Source organism: Ursus maritimus, unplaced genomic scaffold (assembly GCF_017311325.1).
Source record: "Ursus maritimus isolate PB19 unplaced genomic scaffold, ASM1731132v1 scaffold_5, whole genome shotgun sequence".
Lineage (NCBI taxonomy): Eukaryota > Metazoa > Chordata > Mammalia > Carnivora > Ursidae > Ursus > Ursus maritimus.
The window spans coordinates 88,216,311-88,237,651 of NW_024426663.1; the positions used below are offsets into that span (position 1 = coordinate 88,216,311).

Genomic DNA, 21,341 nt, shown 5'->3' on the forward strand with positions numbered 1-21,341 from the left:
TTCGCAGAGCACATGGAAGCTGTGCCTTCAGACTCCTCGTCGCTGTGCCAGCTCACTTCCTGAGTGTGGTCCTACTGGAACTGCCACCCAAGACGCATGTCATGGGGACAGGACTGGAAACTCAAGCAAACCCCGAGAGAAGTGCTTCTGCTGTGTGTGCTGAAGGAAAATGTCCCCCAGACTCAATACCCTTGTTCTGACCTTGACAGCTAAACAGGGCCTTCACTGGCTTATCTGGGTGGTGGAAACTTTAGGCTGAATTTTACATTGAAGAAAGAGATCTTGGACTAATAGGCAATAAAACCCTGTGGTCTGGTCCTCGTTTCCCCAGCTCATAAGTTTATTCCCAGGTGTTTTTTCCTGGTTGTTGGAGTAGGGAACATGTTCTGCTGATTTCCAGGAGGAACTCTTGGTAACAAAAGTATATGACAGTAGGAGACATATCTACACGTGTACATTTATCTGTAGATTGTATGTCATGCATGGAACGATATGGATCACAGGGTTTTGTCAATGTGTTCAAAGTCTCCCTGGCCTGCCAGCAGGTGTGGTGTGAGTCCTGTCATTGACATACCCCATGGCAGCTGCTAAGACAGAGAGATGGGACAGTGATCAGAAGAAACGGCAGGGGATTCAGTGTGAGAAGAATACAACCCTACTCTTGCCACACAACTGTTTAAGGAGATGGTTGTTTCATTTTTAGGTAATTATTTTTGCTCTTAAGGCCTGAGTCTTAGAAAGACGACTCCACTGTGAATGTAACGGGTTGGATAAGAGCGGTCCAGATGGTGGTTCTGGCCAAGGACGGCAGAGGCAGGGAGACCAATAGCATGTGCTCTGACATTAGGATAGTGAGGCCGATAGGATGTCACTGATGAACTACGGCCAATGAGGACTGTTATCAGAAATAACACTCGGAGCAGGATGACTGATGCAGAGACAGCCAGGAATGGGAGGGAAGGTGCTGGACTGAAGCTGGAGGACCAGCCGGCAGGGTAAATTTGGGATGCTCCAGTGAACAGTGTCAAAAAGGGGTTCGACGTCAGGGAAGAAGTGATAGCTAGAGACACAGATCTGGAAGGACTCTGCGTGAGTGTGACTGTGGCAGATGTGGGAATCACTGTGTTTATCTGGTGAAGCAGGCAGTGCCCCAGGGAACACCTCTAGCTGGGTGACAGGAAGGGGTAAGGAGGTCAAGAGAGTTCAGAGGCTGGATCCAAGTCAGTTCGTGGCGGACAGGATGGACCACCAGGCATCCGATGCAGAGGGAGAAGGGTCGGGTTGGGCTGGTGTCCAGCTCTGCAGTCAGCCCGCCGTGTGTATGTGTGTGTGTGTGTGTGTGTGTGTGTGTGTGTCCCCGTGCATGCCCGGTACACTGAACTGGAAATTACAGTGTCTCCTCTTCAGTCCCCTCAGCCCCTTCTCCCGGGTGACGTTACCTAATCCCGTTCTGTCATTCTCTTCTGCCTCAGTGATGTGCATGAATGCTGTTCCTGCTTTTTCAAAAGCAAAGCACTAAAGAGAATAATGGTTAAGAGCAAGAGCTTAGCTTTCGGTGTTGGCTTTACCATGTGCTGCTATGTAACTAATCTACAGTAAACCAGTCATCTTCCCCAAGCCACTCTGCGCAACAGCAAAATGGAGGTAAAAACATCCCCCTTACTGAGCCATGAAAGCATTAAGTAACCACAGCATCTGGCTCATAGTGACTGTTTCATAATTTGAATTCCTTATTAAATGTGACCCACACCTACCCTCTATCTTTCTTAGTTCCTCCATCCTTGTGTATCTTTCCTCACTATCCCTGCAACATTTCCCTTTCTTGTCCAGTGTAGACTCTGAGAAGAAACTTTGGAATCAGAAACCTAAGAAACAGAAATGGTGTGATTACTTTTCATCTTGAGAGGTGGAGAAGCCCAATTTTGCTCTGCCCAGCTCACTGAATCAAAAATGTGTCCTGAGATCCCATTAGAGATAAAATAATTGCATTCTCTACAAGTCACCCAAGAAGTAGTTTCCATAGAATAGTGGGGAAAAGTGTAATAATAACTGGGTGTTCCACAAGAATAATGGGGAAAGTGTGAAGTTTTGAAACAGAGGGAGAAAGGTACTTTGTCCTTAGGTATCCACTGAAACCCCAGAGTTGGAGCTGTTTTCAAGCAACACCAGTGTCCCTAAGAATGCAGGACTTGGAGGGAGGGCAGCACCCTTGTTTACTGCAGCAGCACTGAACAGATCACCATGAATTTTGTAGTTTATGCATAAAGCACCAAATAAGGAACTAAGAATGAATCCTTCATAAATTACCTACTCATGGGATTTAATTTCTTCTCTGTCCTCTCATGCTCTATATCATCACCACCATGAACTTGAGGGTTTGCACTCCTGGGAAGAGTGTAGGAAGTGGGGGCTGATGGACCTCAGAGGAAAGAACCCATGAATCAGCAGGTGGCAACCCAGTTGCTTTCTAAAAGCTGCAGAATCCAAAAATCAAAACAGCTGTGTTTTCTGATTGTAAGAGGAAACAGCTGCTTGGCAACCAAGTTGTGCAGGAAACCTAGATGTCATTCAAACTGCCCAATAAATGTTAGCTTTAGAGGCAATATGATCTTTCAGAGACAACTCCAGAGGCTGTGGTTCTTACACATTCTGGATCTTTCTCCCGATGCTCAAATCCCTATGCTCTGGGATCTTACTAGGTGCCATGACTTGGTGAAGCTGAAGTGACTTAGCTCCTTCACTCTGGGGTCTTAGAGGATCTAGGATTGTACTTTTTTTGTTGTTTTGTTTTTTACTGCGAAGCTCATGACAGTGCTGCTTGTGTGTGAATGGCCCTGGGAGAGAGATTAGCATGTGCAGAAAGCCGGAGAGCACCTCTTCATGGTGACAGAGCCAGATGTAAGCCTTAGCAGGGGAGTCGAGTGTTCTCCTATCTTGCTTGATGCCATTTCTCACCTCCTTCCTACCACCGATTCCAAAGGGCAAAGCAAGAGAACCAAAGACAGTGGTCAATTCCCTGTCAGTGAGTTTGTAGAGAGAAGTCCAACATTGTAATAGTGATGGGGGATATAGCAAACTTTGACCAAACCAAAAGAAAATTCTTATTTAATTTTGATATGCTTTCACAAACATCATGCCTATCACCCCCAGAACTTTGCAAGTATTTTCTCCCCACGTTGCAGGTGGACAAATCGAAGTTCAGAAAGATTAAATGGCATAGCCAAGGTCACAGAGCAGGAGGCAGAGCAAAACACATGGGCAGCTGCTCTGTCTCCTGGTCTGACTCCCCCACATCTCGGGATCTCCACGGAGGTAAGACAGGATGCAACTCTGTAGGAAAGCTCAGGCACAGCCATGAGGAAGGCAACTAATTCCTGTTCTCAGGTTGAATTCACTTTGACTCATCACAGGCTCCAGAGAATGCATCAGCATGAGAGGTGACAACCAGAGCTTCTTGGGGGATCCCCCTAAGGACTTCATCCTTCTAGGTGTTTCTGACAGGCCATGGCTGGAACTCCCCCTCTTTGTGGTCCTCCTGGTGTCCTACATTCTGGCCATGTTGGGGAACATTGCTATCATCCTGGTGTCCCGGCTGGATCCCCAGCTCCACAGCCCCATGTACATCTTTCTTGGCCACCTCTCCTTCCTGGACCTCTGCTACACCACCACCACAGTCCCACAGATGCTGGTCAACATGGGAAGCTCCAGGAAGACCATCAGCTATGGTGGCTGTACGGTGCAGTATGCCATTTTCCACTGGCTGGGTTGCACTGAGTGCATTGTCTTGGCCGCCATGGCCCTGGACCGCTATGTGGCCATCTGCGAACCCCTCCGGTATGCCGTTATCATGCACCGCCCTCTCTGCCAGCAGCTCGTGGCTGTGGCCTGGCTCAGTGGCTTTGGAAACTCCCTTGTTCAGGTGGTGCTAACAGTGCAGTTGCCTTTCTGTGGGCGGCAGGTGCTGAACAACTTCTTCTGTGAGGTGCCAGCCATGATCAAGCTGTCGTGTGTGGATACCGCCATGAATGATGCCACGCTGGCTGTGCTGGTGGCCTTCTTTGTGCTGGTGCCCCTAGCTCTCATCCTTCTCTCCTACGGCTTCATCACCCGCGCAGTGCTCAGGATCCAGTCCTCCAGGGGAAGGCGCAAAGCCTTTGGGACATGTTCCTCCCACCTGGTGGTGGTCTCCCTCTTCTACCTGCCTGCCATCTACATGTACCTGCAGCCCCCTTCCAGCTACTCCCAAGAGCAGGGCAAGTTTATCTCCCTCTTCTATTCCATAATCACCCCCACCCTCAACCCCTTCATCTATACCCTGAGGAATAAGGATGTGCAAGGAGCTCTGAGGAGACTCTTGTCAAGGACATGGAGGTTCTGCAGGGGATGAGGCTCTGAGATATGACAGTCTCCATCGGTGACGGAAGCCGGGCCAAGCATGTTGTGTGCTGAAGGAGTTGACACCCAAACAGCACAGGTGTTTTGAGAGATTCGAGAGCCCCCCAAGTGCCCGTCCCAACATTTCACCTTCTGTGTGGTCATGGTGCCTAAAACCCCACCTCTCCCAATAGCCTTTGTTCTCAGAGGCCATATGTTTTTAGGAGTCCTTTAAACGGAATTGGTGTTCAATAAGTATTTGTGAAGTTATTTCATGTCTTGTTTCCTAATTCTTGCCCCTTTTCATCTTCCTATTTTTTTCTTTTTTTTTTCCCATTCATCTCTTTCCAATCTTCCCTCTTTCATTTTCATTACTCCTAAGGATACATAATGTGAAATGGAATCATCATCTGATATTACTTATAATAAATTTGTGTTTGTCTCCATATATTTATATTTTTTGTTTATATTTTTTGTTTAAATTCAATTAATTAACATATAATGTATTATTGGTTTCTGAGATAGAGGTCAGTGATTCATCAGTCTTATATAATACCCAGTACTCATTACATAATGTGCCCTCCTTAATACCCATCATCCAGTTACTCCCATCCCACACTTCCCTCCCCTCCATCAACCCTCAGTTTGTTTCCTATGATTAAAATTTTCTTACAGTTTGTCTCCCTCTCTGATTTTGTCTTGTTTTATTTTTTCCTCTTTTCCCCTATGATATTCTGTTTTGATTCTTAAATTCTGCATGAGTAAGATCATATGATAATTGTCTTTCTCTGATTGACTTATTTCACTTAGCATAATATCCTCTAGTTCCATCCATGTTGTTGCAAATGATAAGATTTCATTTTTTGATGGCTGAGTAATATTCCATTGTATAGAGACCACATCTTCCATCATCTTTATCCATTCATCTGTCAATGGACATCTGGACTCTTTCCACAGTTTGGCTATTGTGGACATTGCTGTTATAAATATTGGGGTGCATGTGCCCCTTCAGATCATTACATTTGTATCTTTGGGGTAAATACCTATTAGTGGAATTGCTGGGTCATAGGGTAGCTCTATTTCTAATGTCTTGAGGAACCTCTACACTGTTTTCCAGAGTGGCTGTACCAACTTGCGTTCCCACCAACAGTGTCAGAGGGTTCCACATTCTCTGCATCCTCTCCAATATCTGTTGTTTCTTGAGTGGTTAATTTTAGCCATTCTGACCAGGGTGAGGTTGTCTCCATATATTTAAATTCCATAAATTTTTTGTAACTTTTTTAAAAATTCCAAAAATGGAGGGGATTATTTTCTTCTTACTGTGACTTTAGATGATGCTTTTTTCCCCTAAAGTTTGAGTTTTCTTCTCAATAGGAAATTTCCCCTCCATTGGCTAGAAATAAGCATATTTACTATGGATGCATAAGAGTCTATATTAGATTTATGGGTACAAACCACAGTAGCGTAATATCTTTAAAAAAGAATACTCTAGTTGAGAATACAAGATATAAATACAATCAAACTTAAGGACACTAAAAGTTTAAATGACAAGTTCATCATAACAGCCAACATTCGTGAACCCTTCCAAGATGCAGGTGCTAGATTAAGTGTATTTATGTATGCTATTGTGTTTAAAATAACCCCATGATGTAAACACTTTTATATTTTCCCATTGTCCTATAAGAATTTGATTACTGGAGAGGTAACTTGGCCATGGTCGCTCTAGTACCTGAGGGACCTGAGACCAGCACTAGTGTCCATACTGACTGCCTCCTTTAGTAAAACAGAGCCATGACACTAGAACTCTGTATTTGCATTTTTGTCACGTTTCATATTTATTTATGTTTAATTTATTCATTTTTATCCTGCTGCCATACATATCCCAGATACTAACATGACCTAGCAGAGAAAATCAGTACAATAATAACAACAACAAAAATGTATGACAGTTAGGACAAAAGGAAAATTGAAGAAGTCTTCCTGACTGTAAAGGCAAAAAGAAAATATAAATCGCAAAGCTAGAAAGAACCATGACTATTCCCATTTCCATGACCGCAGAGAAATTTTCCCTGGGCTGCTCTCCCCGGGTAATAGCTAAAAGCCTTTTAGAACTACCTTAGTGATGTACGTAATAATCTATAAGAGCTTTCTCCTCTGACTTTTCCTAATGGCACAGGTCCAGGACATGATTCAATGAGAACAACGTGGCATGGATGCAAAGAAGTCAGCCCATAGATACAGCTACGTACTGATCCGACCTACTTTTAGAACATGTTTGAGAGGACTGAGGACTGTATTTCTCAAAACAGATGTGATAGATTAAAGATGATCTCAAAGGATTCTGTTAGAATGAGGTAAAAGTGATATTTTAGACCTTCCAAGCAAGACCATAGGAAATCTGGCAGCGTGCAGCTAATACAGTTTGTCTGAGTCTGTAAGTCACCAGGTGAAAAGGCTAACTGCCCTAAAGTAGCCATGCTGGGGAGACTGTGGGCGGATGTTGTCACCTGCTATCCTACCTCCACCAGGCTTCCAGCCAATTCTGCCACACCAGAGTGGGGCTCTCCCAGCCCCTCCTGCCCACTGGTACAATACCACCCAGTGAGCTCAGGAGACACAGCACAGAGCAGAAGAACCTCCCAGCAGAGCCCTGCCCAAATTCCCAACCTACAAAATGGTGAGGTGTAATAAAATGGTTGTTATCCCAAGCCACTAAGTTTGGGGATGGTATTTCAGGCAGCTGGCACACTGGGGACCCCTAGAATACTCTACATACAAGTTACATAAAATCACAAGGTAAACACGACGATCTTTCCAGAAGCATCAATATTACTCAACTCCTGAGAAGACATTTAAATAATTGCACTGATTATTAAATGAAAGTATGCTTCCATTATAATAAACAGAATAGATAGAAAAATGTAGATAAATGTTTATCATAAAACCCAAGATGTCAAATACTTTGCATGCTTTGGTGCAGTGCTCTGTATTACGGTGAGGTTCCTGAAATTCACTTTTCTCGGTACTTTGTGGACAAGTGTGAGAAACACTCATGAAGAAAACAGGATAGGGTGTGTTTTCAGGTTTTCAGGTACTTTTCCAAAAGTATCACTTTGCCAGGAAAGCTTTGGAAATCTATTGGTCTGTACTGTGACTATAGTAAGACTCTTTTTTTTTGAGGGGGTGGGTCAAATTAATTTTATTATGCTCCATGACGAATTGCCACCAGTGCAACATCCTATCGCTATATGTTTCCAAAAAAAATTCACACACTAAACAAAATTTCAGTTGATAAATGGAAATGAATAATTGAAAAGTCTTTATGAACCTCACACACACAACATGTGGCTAGCTGAAATTGTCTATCACATAGCATTTAGATATATTAAGGCTCCTGCTAGTTTGTCAAATGCAAAGGCTACCGGACAATCATTTAGCTGCAGTACCTACGGGAGGCTTTCAGACAGACAATGCACAGGTGCAGTGTTGCCCAGAGGGCAAGCTGGTGGAGGGCTGAAACATGCCACCTTCACACCCACAGTGGTTTCAGTCTTCACACCTGGACAGAACGCCACAGCTGCTGCGTTTCCACCCATAGTAACTTACACTTTGTACAACAACAATAACAGAAAGCATTTTGTATTCTTTAAGAAGAACAATTACCTTTGGTAAATTTTACACCCATCTTAACATGTTTAAAATTGTGTTTCCAACTCAAAGAATTGATATCCTTTACCCAGAGCAGCTCCTGATAAATATTAATCACACCAAAGTTAACCAGAAAGCCCTGAATTCCTTGCCCAAAAGTTAAGAGACATCTAAAATTGGCATTACTTTAAAGACATTTCTGGGGTATTTATTTTATTATTTTTTATTTTTAATGATATTTTTTTATGTTATGTTTGTCACCATACAGTATATCCTTAGTTTTTGATGTAGTGTTCCATAATTCATTATTTGTGTATAACACCCAGTGCACTATGCAATACGTGCCCTCCTTAATACCCATCACCAGCCTATCCCATTCCCCCATCCCCTCCCCTCTGAAGCCCTCAGTTTGTTTCCCAGAGTCCACAGTCTCTCATGGTTCATTCCCCCTTCCCTTTACCCCCCTTCATTCTTCCCTTCCTTCTCCTACCGATCTTCCTACTATTTCTTATGTTCCATAAATGAGTGAAACCATATGATAATTGTCTTTCTCTGCTTGACTTATTTCACTTAGCATAATCTCCTACAGTCCCGTCCATGTTGCTGCAAATATTGGGTAATCGTTCTTTCTGATGGCTGAGTAATATGCCATTGTATATATGGACCACATCTTCTTTATCTATTCTTCTGTTGAAGGGCATCTTGGCTCCTTCCACCATTTAGCTATTGTGGACAATGCTGCTGTGAACATTGGGGTGCATATGGCCCTTCTCTTCACTACGTCTGTATATTTGGGGTAAATACCCAGTAGTGCAATTGCTGGATCATACGGTAGCTCTATTTTTAACTTTTTAAGGAACCTCCACACTGTTTTCCAAAGTGGCTGTACCAACTTGCATTCCCACCAACAGTGTAAGAGGGATCTCCTTTCTCCACATCCTCTCCAACATTTATTGTCCATTTCTTGCCTTGTCAGTTTTTGCCATTCTAACTGGCATAAGGTGGTATCTCAGTGTGGTTTTGATTTGAATTTCCCTGATGGCTAATGATTTTGAACATTTTTTCATGTGTCTGTTAGCCATTTGTATGTCTTCATTGGAAAAGTGTCTGTTCATATCTTCTGCCCATTTTTTGATTTGTTTATTTGTTTCTCGCGTATTGAGTTTGAGAAGTTCTTTGTAGATCTTGGATACCAGTCCTTTATCTGTAGTGTCATTTGCAAATATATTCTCCCATTCCGTGGGCTGCCTGTTAGTTTTTTTTTACTGTTTCCTTGGCTGTGCAGAAGGTTTTTATCTTGATGAAGTCCCACAAGTTCATTTTTTCTTCTGTTTCCCTTGTCTTTGGAGATGTGTCATGAAAAAAGTTGCTGTGGCCGATGTCAAAGAGATTGCAACCTATGTTCTCCTCTAGGATTTTGATGGATTCCTGTCTCACATCAAGGTCTTTCTTCCATTAGGAGTATTTCTGGAGTATTTAAAATGTTTTTTAAATAATGTCAAAAAGAAAAAAATGGAAAATGTTTAATATTGCTTAAAATAATTACAATGTTCTATTTATCATTTGCACAAATTCCTAATTGTATTGGTTAGTAGTTGTCCAGCCTCACCCACACCAGACTCAGTGTCACTGAGCTCAAGACACAAAAAAAAAAAAAAAAAAATGAGAGTAAGCAGAAAAAGGTTTCCAGCAGCAGAGGGCACCATTTTAGCAAGGCACAAAAGCTAGAATCTTTCCAATGTGTTTAAATTACTCCTGAAAGAAAGGTAGCATTCTTTGAATAACTTAACTGTTTCGCTGAACCAGTTACTGCTTTCAGCTACAAAACCTTTTAAATCGTTTCTTGTGAAAACTAGATGCATGTGGTAACTGGTTAAAACTCAAGCCAAGATCTTTAATAGTCATTTATTGGACGCTGTAGTCAAAATGGCCTGGCATCCACCTTCTCAAGATGTCCGACCTGAGTAGACAGCTCCTCAATTCAACAAAAAGAAAGCTGAGAACTTCCTCCAGAAAACTTGATAATAATACTCTAAAAATTTCACGGACACCCACAGAGGGTCAGCCTTCGGTTAATAAACGTTTCTCACATCCTACATACAGGGTTTGTAGAAGATTTGGGTAGCTGATTACCCAGATTGTCTTGCTATAGAGTCATTAGTCACTGGGAGATGTATGGAAAAGAGAATGACATTTACTCCAGGCTTTCTTGGCACCTCTTCTAACAATTACTTAGCAGAGACATCGGTCTGATTATACCACTCCCAGTTCATGATAAAAAACATAATCAAGTGTACCAATTTTTCTTGAAGATTTACTACTATCCTACATGTTTCCCTCATTAACAAGCATCATATTTTTTAAGATTTATTTATTTATTCCAAAAAGAGAGAGAGAATGGAGGGAGGGGCAGAGGGAGAGGGAGAGAAAATCCAAAGAAGACTGTGTGCTGAGCACAGAGCCTGACGTAGGGATCAGTCCCACAACCCTGAGATCATAACCTCAGCCGAAACCGAGAGGCAGACCCTTAACCAATGGAGCCACCCAGGTGCCCCAATCATCAGATGTTTTTAAAAATAATATGACCAGTTAAGTACACAAATTTGACCATATCTTCTTTTCTTCTATTTATCTTTTATTGAAGTATGATTAACATAGTGTTATGTTAGCTTCAGATGTACAATATAGTGATTCAACAATTCTATACATTTCTCAGTGCCCATCATGGCACGTGTACTCTCACTCCCTTTCGTCTGCTTCACCCATCCCCCCACCACCCTTCCCTCTGGTAACCATCAGTTTGGTCTCTATAGTTAAGAATCTGCTTCTTGGGGGCGCCTGGATGGCACAGCGGTTAAGCGGCTGCCTTCGGCTCAGGGCGTGATCCTGGCATTATGGGATCGAGCCCCACATCAGGTTCCTCCGCTATGAGCCTGCTTCTTCCTCTCCCACTCCCCCTGCTTGTGTTCCCTCTCTCGCTGGCTGTCTCTATCTCTGTCGAATAAATAAATAAAATCTTTAAAAAAAAAAAGAATCTGCTTCTTGGTTTGTCTCTCTCTCTCTTTTTTCTCCCTTTGATCATTTGTTTTGTTTCTTAAATTCCACAGATGAGTGGATCAAATGGTAATTGTCTTTCTCTGACTGATTTCACTTAGCATAATACCCTCTGGGTCCATTGTTGTTGTTATGAATTATCTCATTCTTTTTCACGGCTGATAAGATACGTGCAACCCTGTGTTTATTGCAGCTTTATTTACAACAGCCAAGACACAAAAGCAACCCAGGTGTCCATCCATAGATGAATGGACAAAGAAGATGTGATATATATTCAACATCTTCTTCCTTTTAACCTCTAATCCCACCTAGTATACAAAGCCTTCCTTGACAAACTAAAATTAACTGTCAAAATTTCTCCTAGTTTCCTGTTTCCTTACTCCCAACTTCTGAAACCTCACTTAAACAATTCTTGATACACACACACACACTTGATTCTCAAATTTATTTTTTTACACCCCTAAGTAATAATCTGCCGGGCATGGTTGATTAACTCATTGACAGCGTGACTGGTCCAGCCTCCATCCCCTGTCCCCTCCTCAGAGGTAGAGGGGGTGGAGCTGAAAGTGCTAAACCCATACTTGGTCTTTCTGGTGGGGCCAGCCCCTCTCTGGAAACTGTGCAAGGACCCAACATAAGTTACATTAGCATAAAATCAGGTCTGGCTGAAAAGGGTTTTTTATGAACAACAAAAGCACTTGTAACACTCAGGAAATCTGAAGGGTTTTGATGCTCTGTGCCAAGCGCTAGGGATGAAGATCAAATATGTTGATTTTTTTCTTATACCACAGACACTGACTACAGATGCCTCCTCTTACCCACTACAATATCTTGAAGTAAAGAGAACCAGAAGGCATGAGAGGGAGCAAATCTATCCACAGGGGAAGTGAAGAGCATCCCTGTGGGACCCAAGCTCTATGGGGCTGGAGCATGAGAGCTGCAGCTGGAGCCTGGGGGTGGTGAGACAGCGGGGAGAGACAGAGAGCCATCCTTGCCCATCCAGGCATGAGGCTCCCGTGAGCAGCACGTCAATATGTTCCTGCTGAGGAAAGGCTCAACACCTCAGCTGAAGAGCCTGGAGTAAGTCCTAGGAGCTCAAAGTTCTCCAAGAAATCAGTCCCTTAGAGACAGGAGCACCCCCTGCAGGCCCGCGGTCTCTGGCTCCACCTCAACAATCCAGAAGACCCCAGGGCCTTGGTTTCTTCCATCCTGATGCTCAGCTCCCAGTGGGCACAGACGGGAAGGAAATCTATAATCCATACGTTCTCCAGAGCTCCTGGCAGACCTGCAGTCTCGAATGCCCCTTCATGCTCAGCCGGCTTACCCTTCGTGGCCTCTCCGTTGCTCCAATTAGAGAGACAAATGGGATTTGCGGAGAGGGAGGCTAAGGGTACACTGTGGGGCTACCAGCTTCCAGGACTTCCCCAGGCTCCACATACCAGACTTGGGAGGCACCACCCTCCCCTCTCCCCAGATTGTAATATTTAAGAAATCACCATTTCTTTTCAAAAAGCTTCTTAATAAAAAAAAATTTTTTTTAATTTTTTTAAAAAGCTTCTTTAAAAAAAGTGGTATAAACAATTCTGTGCTGTTCCCAATACTTAGTGATTCTTCACTTGTCGGAAATATAAGTCATGGACATAGTGTAAGCTACAAACACTTTCTGGGAGATACCAGGGACTCAAAGGGGCCCGTGGTGGGGGGAGGAGGAGCCAGCTCTGTTCAGAAAGGAGATGTGGCAGTCCTCTGGCACCAAGCCGAGAAGCACCGTTGTAAACACAAGCTTTACCTGGAAGGGCAACAGAGCAAGCTGCCACCACCGATGCTTGTATTAGAGCAAGAAGATGGAGAGTCCAGCCAGGCGCGGCCATGCAGGACCCGCTCTCAGGGCAAACACTGGATGTACGCGGTGCCCTGCTGCCGTCTGGGACCAAACCACCCATGGCTGAGCAGGAAACTGCCCTGACTTCGTGCAAACCCCTGGCCTCCTTCACCTCCACCTACTCGTCCTCCATTAATGACCATTCTACTTCCAGTTGCCCGATTCGGTCACTTTCTCGACCTTCATTTAGTTTCCTGGGTCTATTTGCACCAGTATCACCAGGGTATTTTTTCCGGTTTTCTTGGGATAGAATTAGCAGACAACACTCATTATATAATCTTAAGGTGTACAACATAATGATTTGATATATGTGTCCATTTCAAAATGATGCCAAGATCAGCTAACACCCAGCACCACCCACAGTTACAGTTCTGTCCTTGTGACGAGCACTTTTAATTCTACTCTTATGACCTGTAGTCACCCGACTGCACACTACATCCACGCTGCTTACGATCCATCCCTGGAAGCTCGCACCCGCCGTCACCAGCTTTCAGCGGCTGCGGCATGACGGAAGCTGTAACATCTGGTGAGGAAAGTCTGCTGGCTCATTATTCTCCTTTAAAAGTGTGTCCACCTGAATTACTTCACGGCACACACATATGTGAGAACATCAGGTCGTACACCATAAACACGCACAGCGTTTGTCGATCATTCCTCAGTAAAGCAGGGGGGAGAGGGTCCACACCTTCTTCTCCCACCATGTCTTTGACCACCTTTGATTGGTTTTCCTTCCAATTATTCCTAGTGTCTGTTCCTCCCACAGAAAGTTCTGTGACAGTAGAGACGTTGTTTTCGTCCTGCTGCATTTAGAGCAGTGCCCTGCACGTACAAAGTCTTGTCACCTGAATGAGTGAATGAAGAGTCTGGCCGGTCATGTTCCCGCAGCAGGATTGAAGACATTGCCAACTAGGGCTCAGTTCATGGTTTCCCATTTGTGAAACGTGCAGGCGATGACAGCCACCTACAGGCTAATCCTGATTCATGCAGGCGATGATAGCCACCCGCAGGCTAATCCTGATTCATGCAGGTGATGATAGCCACCTGCAGGCTAATCCTGATTCATGCTGGTGATGATAGCCACCTACAGGCTAATCCTGATTCATGCTGGAGATGACAGCCACCTGCAGGCTAATCCTGATTCATGCTGGAGATGATAACCACCTGCAGGCTAATCCTGATTCATGCTGGAGATGACAGCCACCTGCAGGCTAATCCTGATTCATGCAGGTGATGATAACCACCTGCAGGCTAATCCTGATTCATGCTGGAGATGACAGCCACCTGCAGGCTAATCCTGATTCATGCAGGCGATGATAGCCACCTGCAGGCTAATCCTGATTCATGCAGGCGATGATAGCCACCTGCAGGCTAATCCTGATTCATGCAGGCGATGATAGCCACCCGCAGGCTAATCCTGATTCATGCAGGTGATGATAGCCACCTACAGGCTAATCCTGATTCATGCTGGAGATGACAGCCACCTGCAGGCTAATCCTGATTCATGCTGGAAATGACAGCCACCTACAGGCTAATCCTGATTCATGCAGGTGATGATAACCACCTGCAGGCTAATCCTGATTCATGCTGGAGATGACAGCCACCTGCAGGCTAATCCTGATTCATGCAGGCGATGATAGCCACCTGCAGGCTAATCCTGATTCATGCAGGCGATGATAGCCACCCACAGGCTAATCCTGATTCATGCAGGTGATGATAGCCACCCGCAGGCTAATCCTGATTCATGCAGGCGATGATAGCCACCCGCAGGCTAATCCTGATTCATGCTGGAGATGACAGCCACCTGAAGGCTAATCCTGATTCATGCTGGAGATGATAGCCACCTGCAGGCTAATCCTGAGTTATACAGGCGATGATAGCCACCTGCAGGCTAATCCTGATTCATGCAGGCGATGATAGCCACCTGCAGGCTAATCCTGATTCATGCAGGCGATGATAGCCACCTGCAGGCTAATCCTGATTCATGCAGGCGATGATAGCCACCTGCAGGCTAATCCTGATTCATGCAGGCGATGATAGCCACCTGCAGGCTAATCCTGATTCATGCAGGCGATGATAGCCACCTACAGGCTAATCCTGATTCATGCTGGAGATGAAAGCCACCTGAAGGCTAATCCTGATTCATGCTGGAGATGATAGCCACCTGCAGGCTAATCCTGATTCATGCAGGCGATGATAGCCACCTGCAGGCTAATCCTGATTCATGCTGGTGATGATAGCCACCTACAGGCTAATCCTGATTCATGCTGGAGATGACAGCCACCTGCAGGCTAATCCTGATTCATGCCAGAGATGACAGCCACCTGCAGGCTAATCCAGAGCCACCTCACAGTCTGATCTTGGATCCTGTACTTAACACAGTACTTCCACATTGTATACAACACAAGAAGAAAAGGAAGTAAGTGTGAAGCCCATGGAAGCTGAAATCAGGAAGGAAACCAGTTATTGAACACCTCCTGTGTTGCTGCTTAGGGCTGGAGCTTTACAAACATCTTTAAAAAAATCACTAAAGAATACAAATTTTTGTATCTCCATTTTACACAATGAGAGGGTGTGATTTAGAGAGGTTGCATTAGTCAAAATTGCAATGCAAGCAAGCGACTCCCCGGGAATGTGTCCGCTGCTCCCACCGAGCTAGTTTTCTCAAAGGAGGACAACGGTCTCCTTTCTTCAGAATCACTTGAAGTTCCCATTTAAAATGTTGCCTCCTAGGTCAATGCCAGAGCAGCAGACCCACCAAGGCTCTGCTGAACTGAGTCTTCCTGCCCATGGGGAACCAGTGCTGGTTACCCGGGGCTGCTGCAGGAGCAAGTGAGGGGGGCAAAGACAGCACAGCACGGGGAATCAGAAGCATGGGAGGAAAGTGGGGCCAATGCCAGGGGAGTGTAGATTTCATAACATGTCAAGGTTGGACAGAAAGAACTAAAACATCCTTGTTAATGCATCTGCCCCATCACTGCCCAAATCTCCATGACACAAACCACAGTCACCCTCTCCCCTGCTCTGTGAGCCGTCCCGGCCCTAAGTGTCCTGACCCGCATCAGGGAAAGGCAGTGGCCTGAAGAAGCCTTTCTACTGCTGCAAACACATCACAACTGAGCTACCATGTCACGTCCAATCAAAAAAAGGGGATTAAAAACTACATAAAAAAAATCCAGGACTAAATTTTGAGGCAGAAAGGTGTACTGAGATAACTATCTGATATAGCTATAGCTATACATAAGGTGTAAAACCACAGACTTACTGAGGTGTGAGCAGACACCATGTAGTCTGCTCATGTAAAATGTAGAATTCCATGGCTTTTACTATAGCCACATACTTAGAAATCCATCACTACAATTTCAGAATTTTTTACCTTTAAGAAAATCCACCCCCACTCAGGCATGGCCCCAAACCTCCACCCACTACACACACCCCCAGCCCTGGGCAACACACACACACACACACACACACACACACCCAGCCCTGGGCGTCACCCCATAACCTCCACCAACCACACACACACACACCCAGCCCTGGGGGTCACCCCCAAACCTCCACCCACCACACACACACACCCAGCCCTGGGCGTCACCCCCAAACCTCCACCCACACACACACACACACACCCAGCCCTAACCAATCAGCTACTTTCTGCGTCTGTAGATTCCCTGTTTACGACTTTTCTGCAATATTCTGTGATTTTTTTTATTCCGGTGATTTCTCCCACGCCTGGAGCTTCCCCACTGAGGTTGAAGCTTCTGTTCGTTCGTGGTGTGAATAAACCATTCTCTACCCTGATAGTTATTTCTAAGCACCTACACAGAGTATGTGTTCACAATTTTTTGTTGCCGGGGATGTAGGTAGACTACAGGGCCTGGCTCTGAAGCTGGCGTCTGAGGGGTCCCTCCCTCAGCGAGGGTCAGCTGGCCATATCTGTCCTGACTCAGGGTCCTGACTTGCTGTGGTCCTCCATGACGGCTACTAGAGAAAGCACACCTGTTCAAACTGTACAAACCTAGGACTCCAGAAGCAGAAAACAAAACCCAACAGGTAATTGATGTGGGAAACTAAGGCAGAAGGAAATGCAGATAAAATTAAATGTCCTTCTAACCTGCAGTGCATTGACAAGTACTTGAGGCGGGCTATCACGTTCCTCCAGGAAGCTCCCGACTATGTTAATGTTAATGCCTCCTGGAGGGAAGAACCACCTCAGCTTGACCACAGCCAGGCCTCCAGGATCCCGTGAGTCTTCAGCAGATGAAAGTCCTTTTGGAACTTCCCTCTCCTTTACTCCCCCCAACCCCAAGGTATATATTCGGTGCCCCTCACAATCCTGGGGCAGCAGCTCTTTCTGCCATGGGTCCTGTCCCCGTGCTTTAATAAAACCACCATTTTGCGGGGCGCCTGGGTGGCACAGAGGTTAAGTGGCTGCCTTCGGCTCAGGGTGTGATCCCGGCGTTATGGGATCGAGCCCCACATCAGGCTCCTCCTCCAAGATCCTGCTTCTTCCTCTCCCACTCCCCCTGCTTGTGTTCCCTCTCTCGCTGGCTGTCTCTATCTCTGTCAAATAAATAAATAAAATCTTAAAAAAAAAAAACACCATTTTGCGCCAAAGCCATCTCAAGAATTATATCTTGGCCAATGCCTCTGGACCCCATCACCACTACTCCAAAAACCCATCAAAATGTCCACTTTCCATCCTGTCCTCTCCCATGTCAGGACCCTTCCCATAGAGTCCTGCTCCCCCTCATTCCCTCCAAGAGTGTTTTCATCTCTTACCTTCTCTTCTCAGGCCCCCAAATACAGTCTCCTTATGGCTGATGTTTCCTTGGGGGCCCTGGCAGTCGAGTGCACAATGAATAAGGCAAAGACGACCAGATACGTTCTCACCTTAGACATTAAGCATTAAGTTGTTATTAGCGATCCACCTGACACAGTAACCACGGCAAGATCTCAGGTGGAAATGGGCAGACAGGTAATCCTCTAACCCAAACGCAGAGGGTTAAGGAAAAGAAAACCGAGTACCTAAAAAGCAAAATCATGTTCTCAATCTTCGACAGCTAGTTAGTAAAAACTTATAAAATGTTGTTGTGCTTTTTAAAGACACAGTGTTGATCCTGTAGCATAATGTGGTTTTTGTTTTTTGTACTTTTTTGTCTTTGTGATGGTAACTAGAAGAAAAAAGTGAAAACCCAAGGACTGATTTGCCCCTTGATGATTTCGAGTCTATCATTTTCTCTCCACCTTTAGGGGAAAAAATTAGCATATATAGTTAAGTTTGCATGTGACCTCATGAACACGCATAAAACCATGGCAGTGACTATGGTGGGGACACAGGGTATATAGAATTTAGTATTATGTAAGTTCTTCTATAAGCACACATAAAACATATAAGAAATCCTTCCCCCTGGATCTCAGTGTCTCTTCTGAGCATCTTAGTCTTTTGTCCATGAGGAAGAAAGCACGACATTCTCAACACAGACGACTAGCCAGAGGAAGCCATGAGGATGGGAGCCAGGCTGAGGACAAGACTCCAAAGACCAATAGGATTTATTGAGCCTTCTATTGACAGAATTGCTTTATGAACAAAAGAGTCTGATTTAAGCAGCTTTGAAGACAGGAGGGAAGTCCTTCATGGTGTACCCCCAAGGGTCCCCATCCCTGATTGCTCAGAGCAGGCTCAGATAAACACCGAGGTGACAGAGAGCCTGCCACAGAAGACATTCAGATGAAAGGCTAATTTTCATCTGGGAAGAGGTCCCGGTGGCCTCATCAGCAAGTGCAGTCTTTCTGGGATAGGCAGGAAATTTCCAGAGCTGTTATCTCTCCCTGATTCTGGGCACCAAGATGCTAATAAAAACAGGTCTGTAATCCCAGTCCCCCTTCAACAACTATGGTGTTCTGGAGGTAAGTCATTTACCCCGCTGCTCACATGGCGACCAAACCTGGGCTGAAATAAATACCCTAAAATCCTGTGAGAGGGATGTGGGTACCTAAATGATGTCTTTGGGAATGGCAGTGATTTGATAGGCTGAGGTGGAAGGGGAAAGGAACATATTCCAGGCACATACTCAAAAGGGATTGAGATTAGTGTGTGTGTCTTCCCTGCTCAACAGTTCTCTGCATTCTCAGAAACTTCAGAAATCGGTATCTACAGTTAAGGGCAAAGCAATCTGGTATTTGCTCCAAGCATCCGATGCCAGGCACTTGCCACAGTGTGTAGACTGTAGCTTAGCAATCTGTAAGAGGACATAGCCAACGGCCACAGAAGAATGAAAATGAGGTCGGGCATGAAATTACATGAGTAAAAGTAAGATGCATTTATTTTGTCGTTAATATTTAGTATTAATTTGATTAATATGCTAAATTAATTAATATATTAATAATCTTTAATATTAATAACAAAACCCACAATAGGTATGCATCGACAGTACAAACTGAAAATTTTTGGCAATTCAAGTATTTAGATGCAGATGGGGAGAGAAATGTGAGTATATTAAGTCATTAGGTAGCAACCAAGAGAATATTTTGCTGAATTCCAAATAGCTGTTGTAAAACTAATTTCTGTAAGTACTTACAGGTAGCGGAAGCCATGATGGCCTCATCATCAGAGTTGCTGGAGGGCATTGGGGGGAGGGTGCATATGGCATGGTGGGGGATTTATCAGAAGATCGGTGTGCAGGGTGCATTGGGGGACCGAATTCTATCATGAGGTCCATGATAGGCACCACAGAAACTCTTCTTAGTCCCCCGAGATGTGCACAAAGTCTCGATGAGACAGTGCTCTTTCCTCAGGGGTACCCCTTTTGTTGTGACTCTGCTCTGTTTCAGATTTGCCGGCCTGCCCAAAGGTAGGCACAGATTCTCTACTGCTCACCACCATCTATAACTACAACTGGGGTTTTACATGAATTACCAAGACTGGACAGGTAGAAAGACAGGGCAGGAAAGGCAAGTGTAGGGACCAACTTTCCGAGGAGGGACCACAAACCATTGCCTTGGGGTATTAGCGGAGTTTGGGACCACCCAGCGCTGGTTGCACAGGAATGACTTGCAGTGAATGGACTGAGGTGTCCTTAGCCCTACTCTAACGCAGCTTGCGCAAGCAGGACCATCAGGAAAGACACTGCCGTAGTAATAACTCCTCATACCCGCAGAGATCCTCAGCAAAGGGAGTGGCACCGTCAGCTGCTTGAACGTGTCCCTGGGACCATTTTGATATTCAATAGCATAAAAAGTTGAGACTTGCAGACGTGTATATCAGGAAAAAATACAGCCAGTTCCATGGAGTGAGGGTCAAGTGGGACCCTCTAGTAAGTTAATATGCTCTAAGATCCACTGGCCTAGGCTCTTCCAGACACGGGAGGAGAGCAGCTACGTGGCTGTTAGCTGCCAACCTCTGTCACAACTTCTAATAGGCGAGCACAGAGCATGATGTCATAAAATACATCATTAGTTCTCAAAACCATGGTGGCTTCACCAATGATCGATGGCAATACCTCTGAGTGACACACGAGGTGTCAACTTCTGCTCTTTAGGAAAAAGATAAAGTGGATTTGTTTGGGATTTTTTTTTCCAGATAGAAAACACAAATTTCAACCTAAAATAACTTAAGCAGAAACAAAAGGGTAGTCTTGATTCTGAAGAAAAGGGTAGAAGAATCAAATGATGCTATTTCCAAAAGGATGACAAGGGCAGCTGGGCTGCTGTCCAGCTTATTAAGATGTAATTGATTTGCATCACGGTATAAGTTACAGCATCATGGTTTGACTCACGTATATTATGAAATGATCACACCCATTTCTCATAGAGATACAAAAATAAAAAGCAAAAAAAAAGAGAGAGAGAAAAAATTTCTCCTTGTGATGAGAACTCTTAGGATCTACTCTCTCAGCAAATTTCCTATGCAGCCTACAGCAGCGTGAGACATCATTTATACATTTCATCCTCAGTGCTTACTTACTATATAACTGGACCACCTTCCTGCAACTCCCCTTACCACCAACCACAAATCTCGGGTAACCACAAATCGCATCTCTTTCTCTTGGAGTTTGTGGTTTTCTGGGGTTTTTTCTTTTTTTTATGTTCCACATATAAGTGAGATCAACAGTACTTGTCTTACTCCCTCTAATTTCACTTAATAAAAGGTCTTCAAGGTCCATCAGTATTGATATAATTGACAAGATTTCTTCCTTTTATGGCTGAATAACATTCCATTATGTGTGTGTGTGTGTGTGTGTGTGTGTGTGTGTGTATATATATATATATATAAAATAAATTAAATTTTTTAATTTTTTTACTTGAGTATAGTTGACACACAATGTTACATTAGTTTCAGGTGTACAACTTGGTGATTTGACAAGTTTCTGTGTTATGTGTACCT

The 21,341-nt window shown here is 44.5% G+C and overlaps 1 protein-coding gene across 1 annotated transcript; it reads left to right on the plus strand.

The window, feature by feature from the left end:
* The first annotated feature begins 3,342 nt into the window (after positions 1 to 3,342).
* Positions 3,343 to 4,830, plus strand: LOC103682421 (olfactory receptor 2B11). Its single transcript, XM_008712029.2, has one exon. The coding sequence runs from the start codon at positions 3,431 to 3,433 to the stop codon at positions 4,385 to 4,387; it is 957 nt and encodes a 318-aa protein (XP_008710251.1). The 5' UTR covers positions 3,343 to 3,430; the 3' UTR covers positions 4,388 to 4,830.
* The last annotated feature ends 16,511 nt before the right edge of the window (positions 4,831 to 21,341 follow it).

Excerpts from the sequence above, each read along its gene's own strand:
- LOC103682421 (XM_008712029.2), top strand. The coding sequence starts at position 3,431 with ATGAGAGGTGACAACCAGAGCTTCTTGGGGGATCCCCCTAAGGACTTC.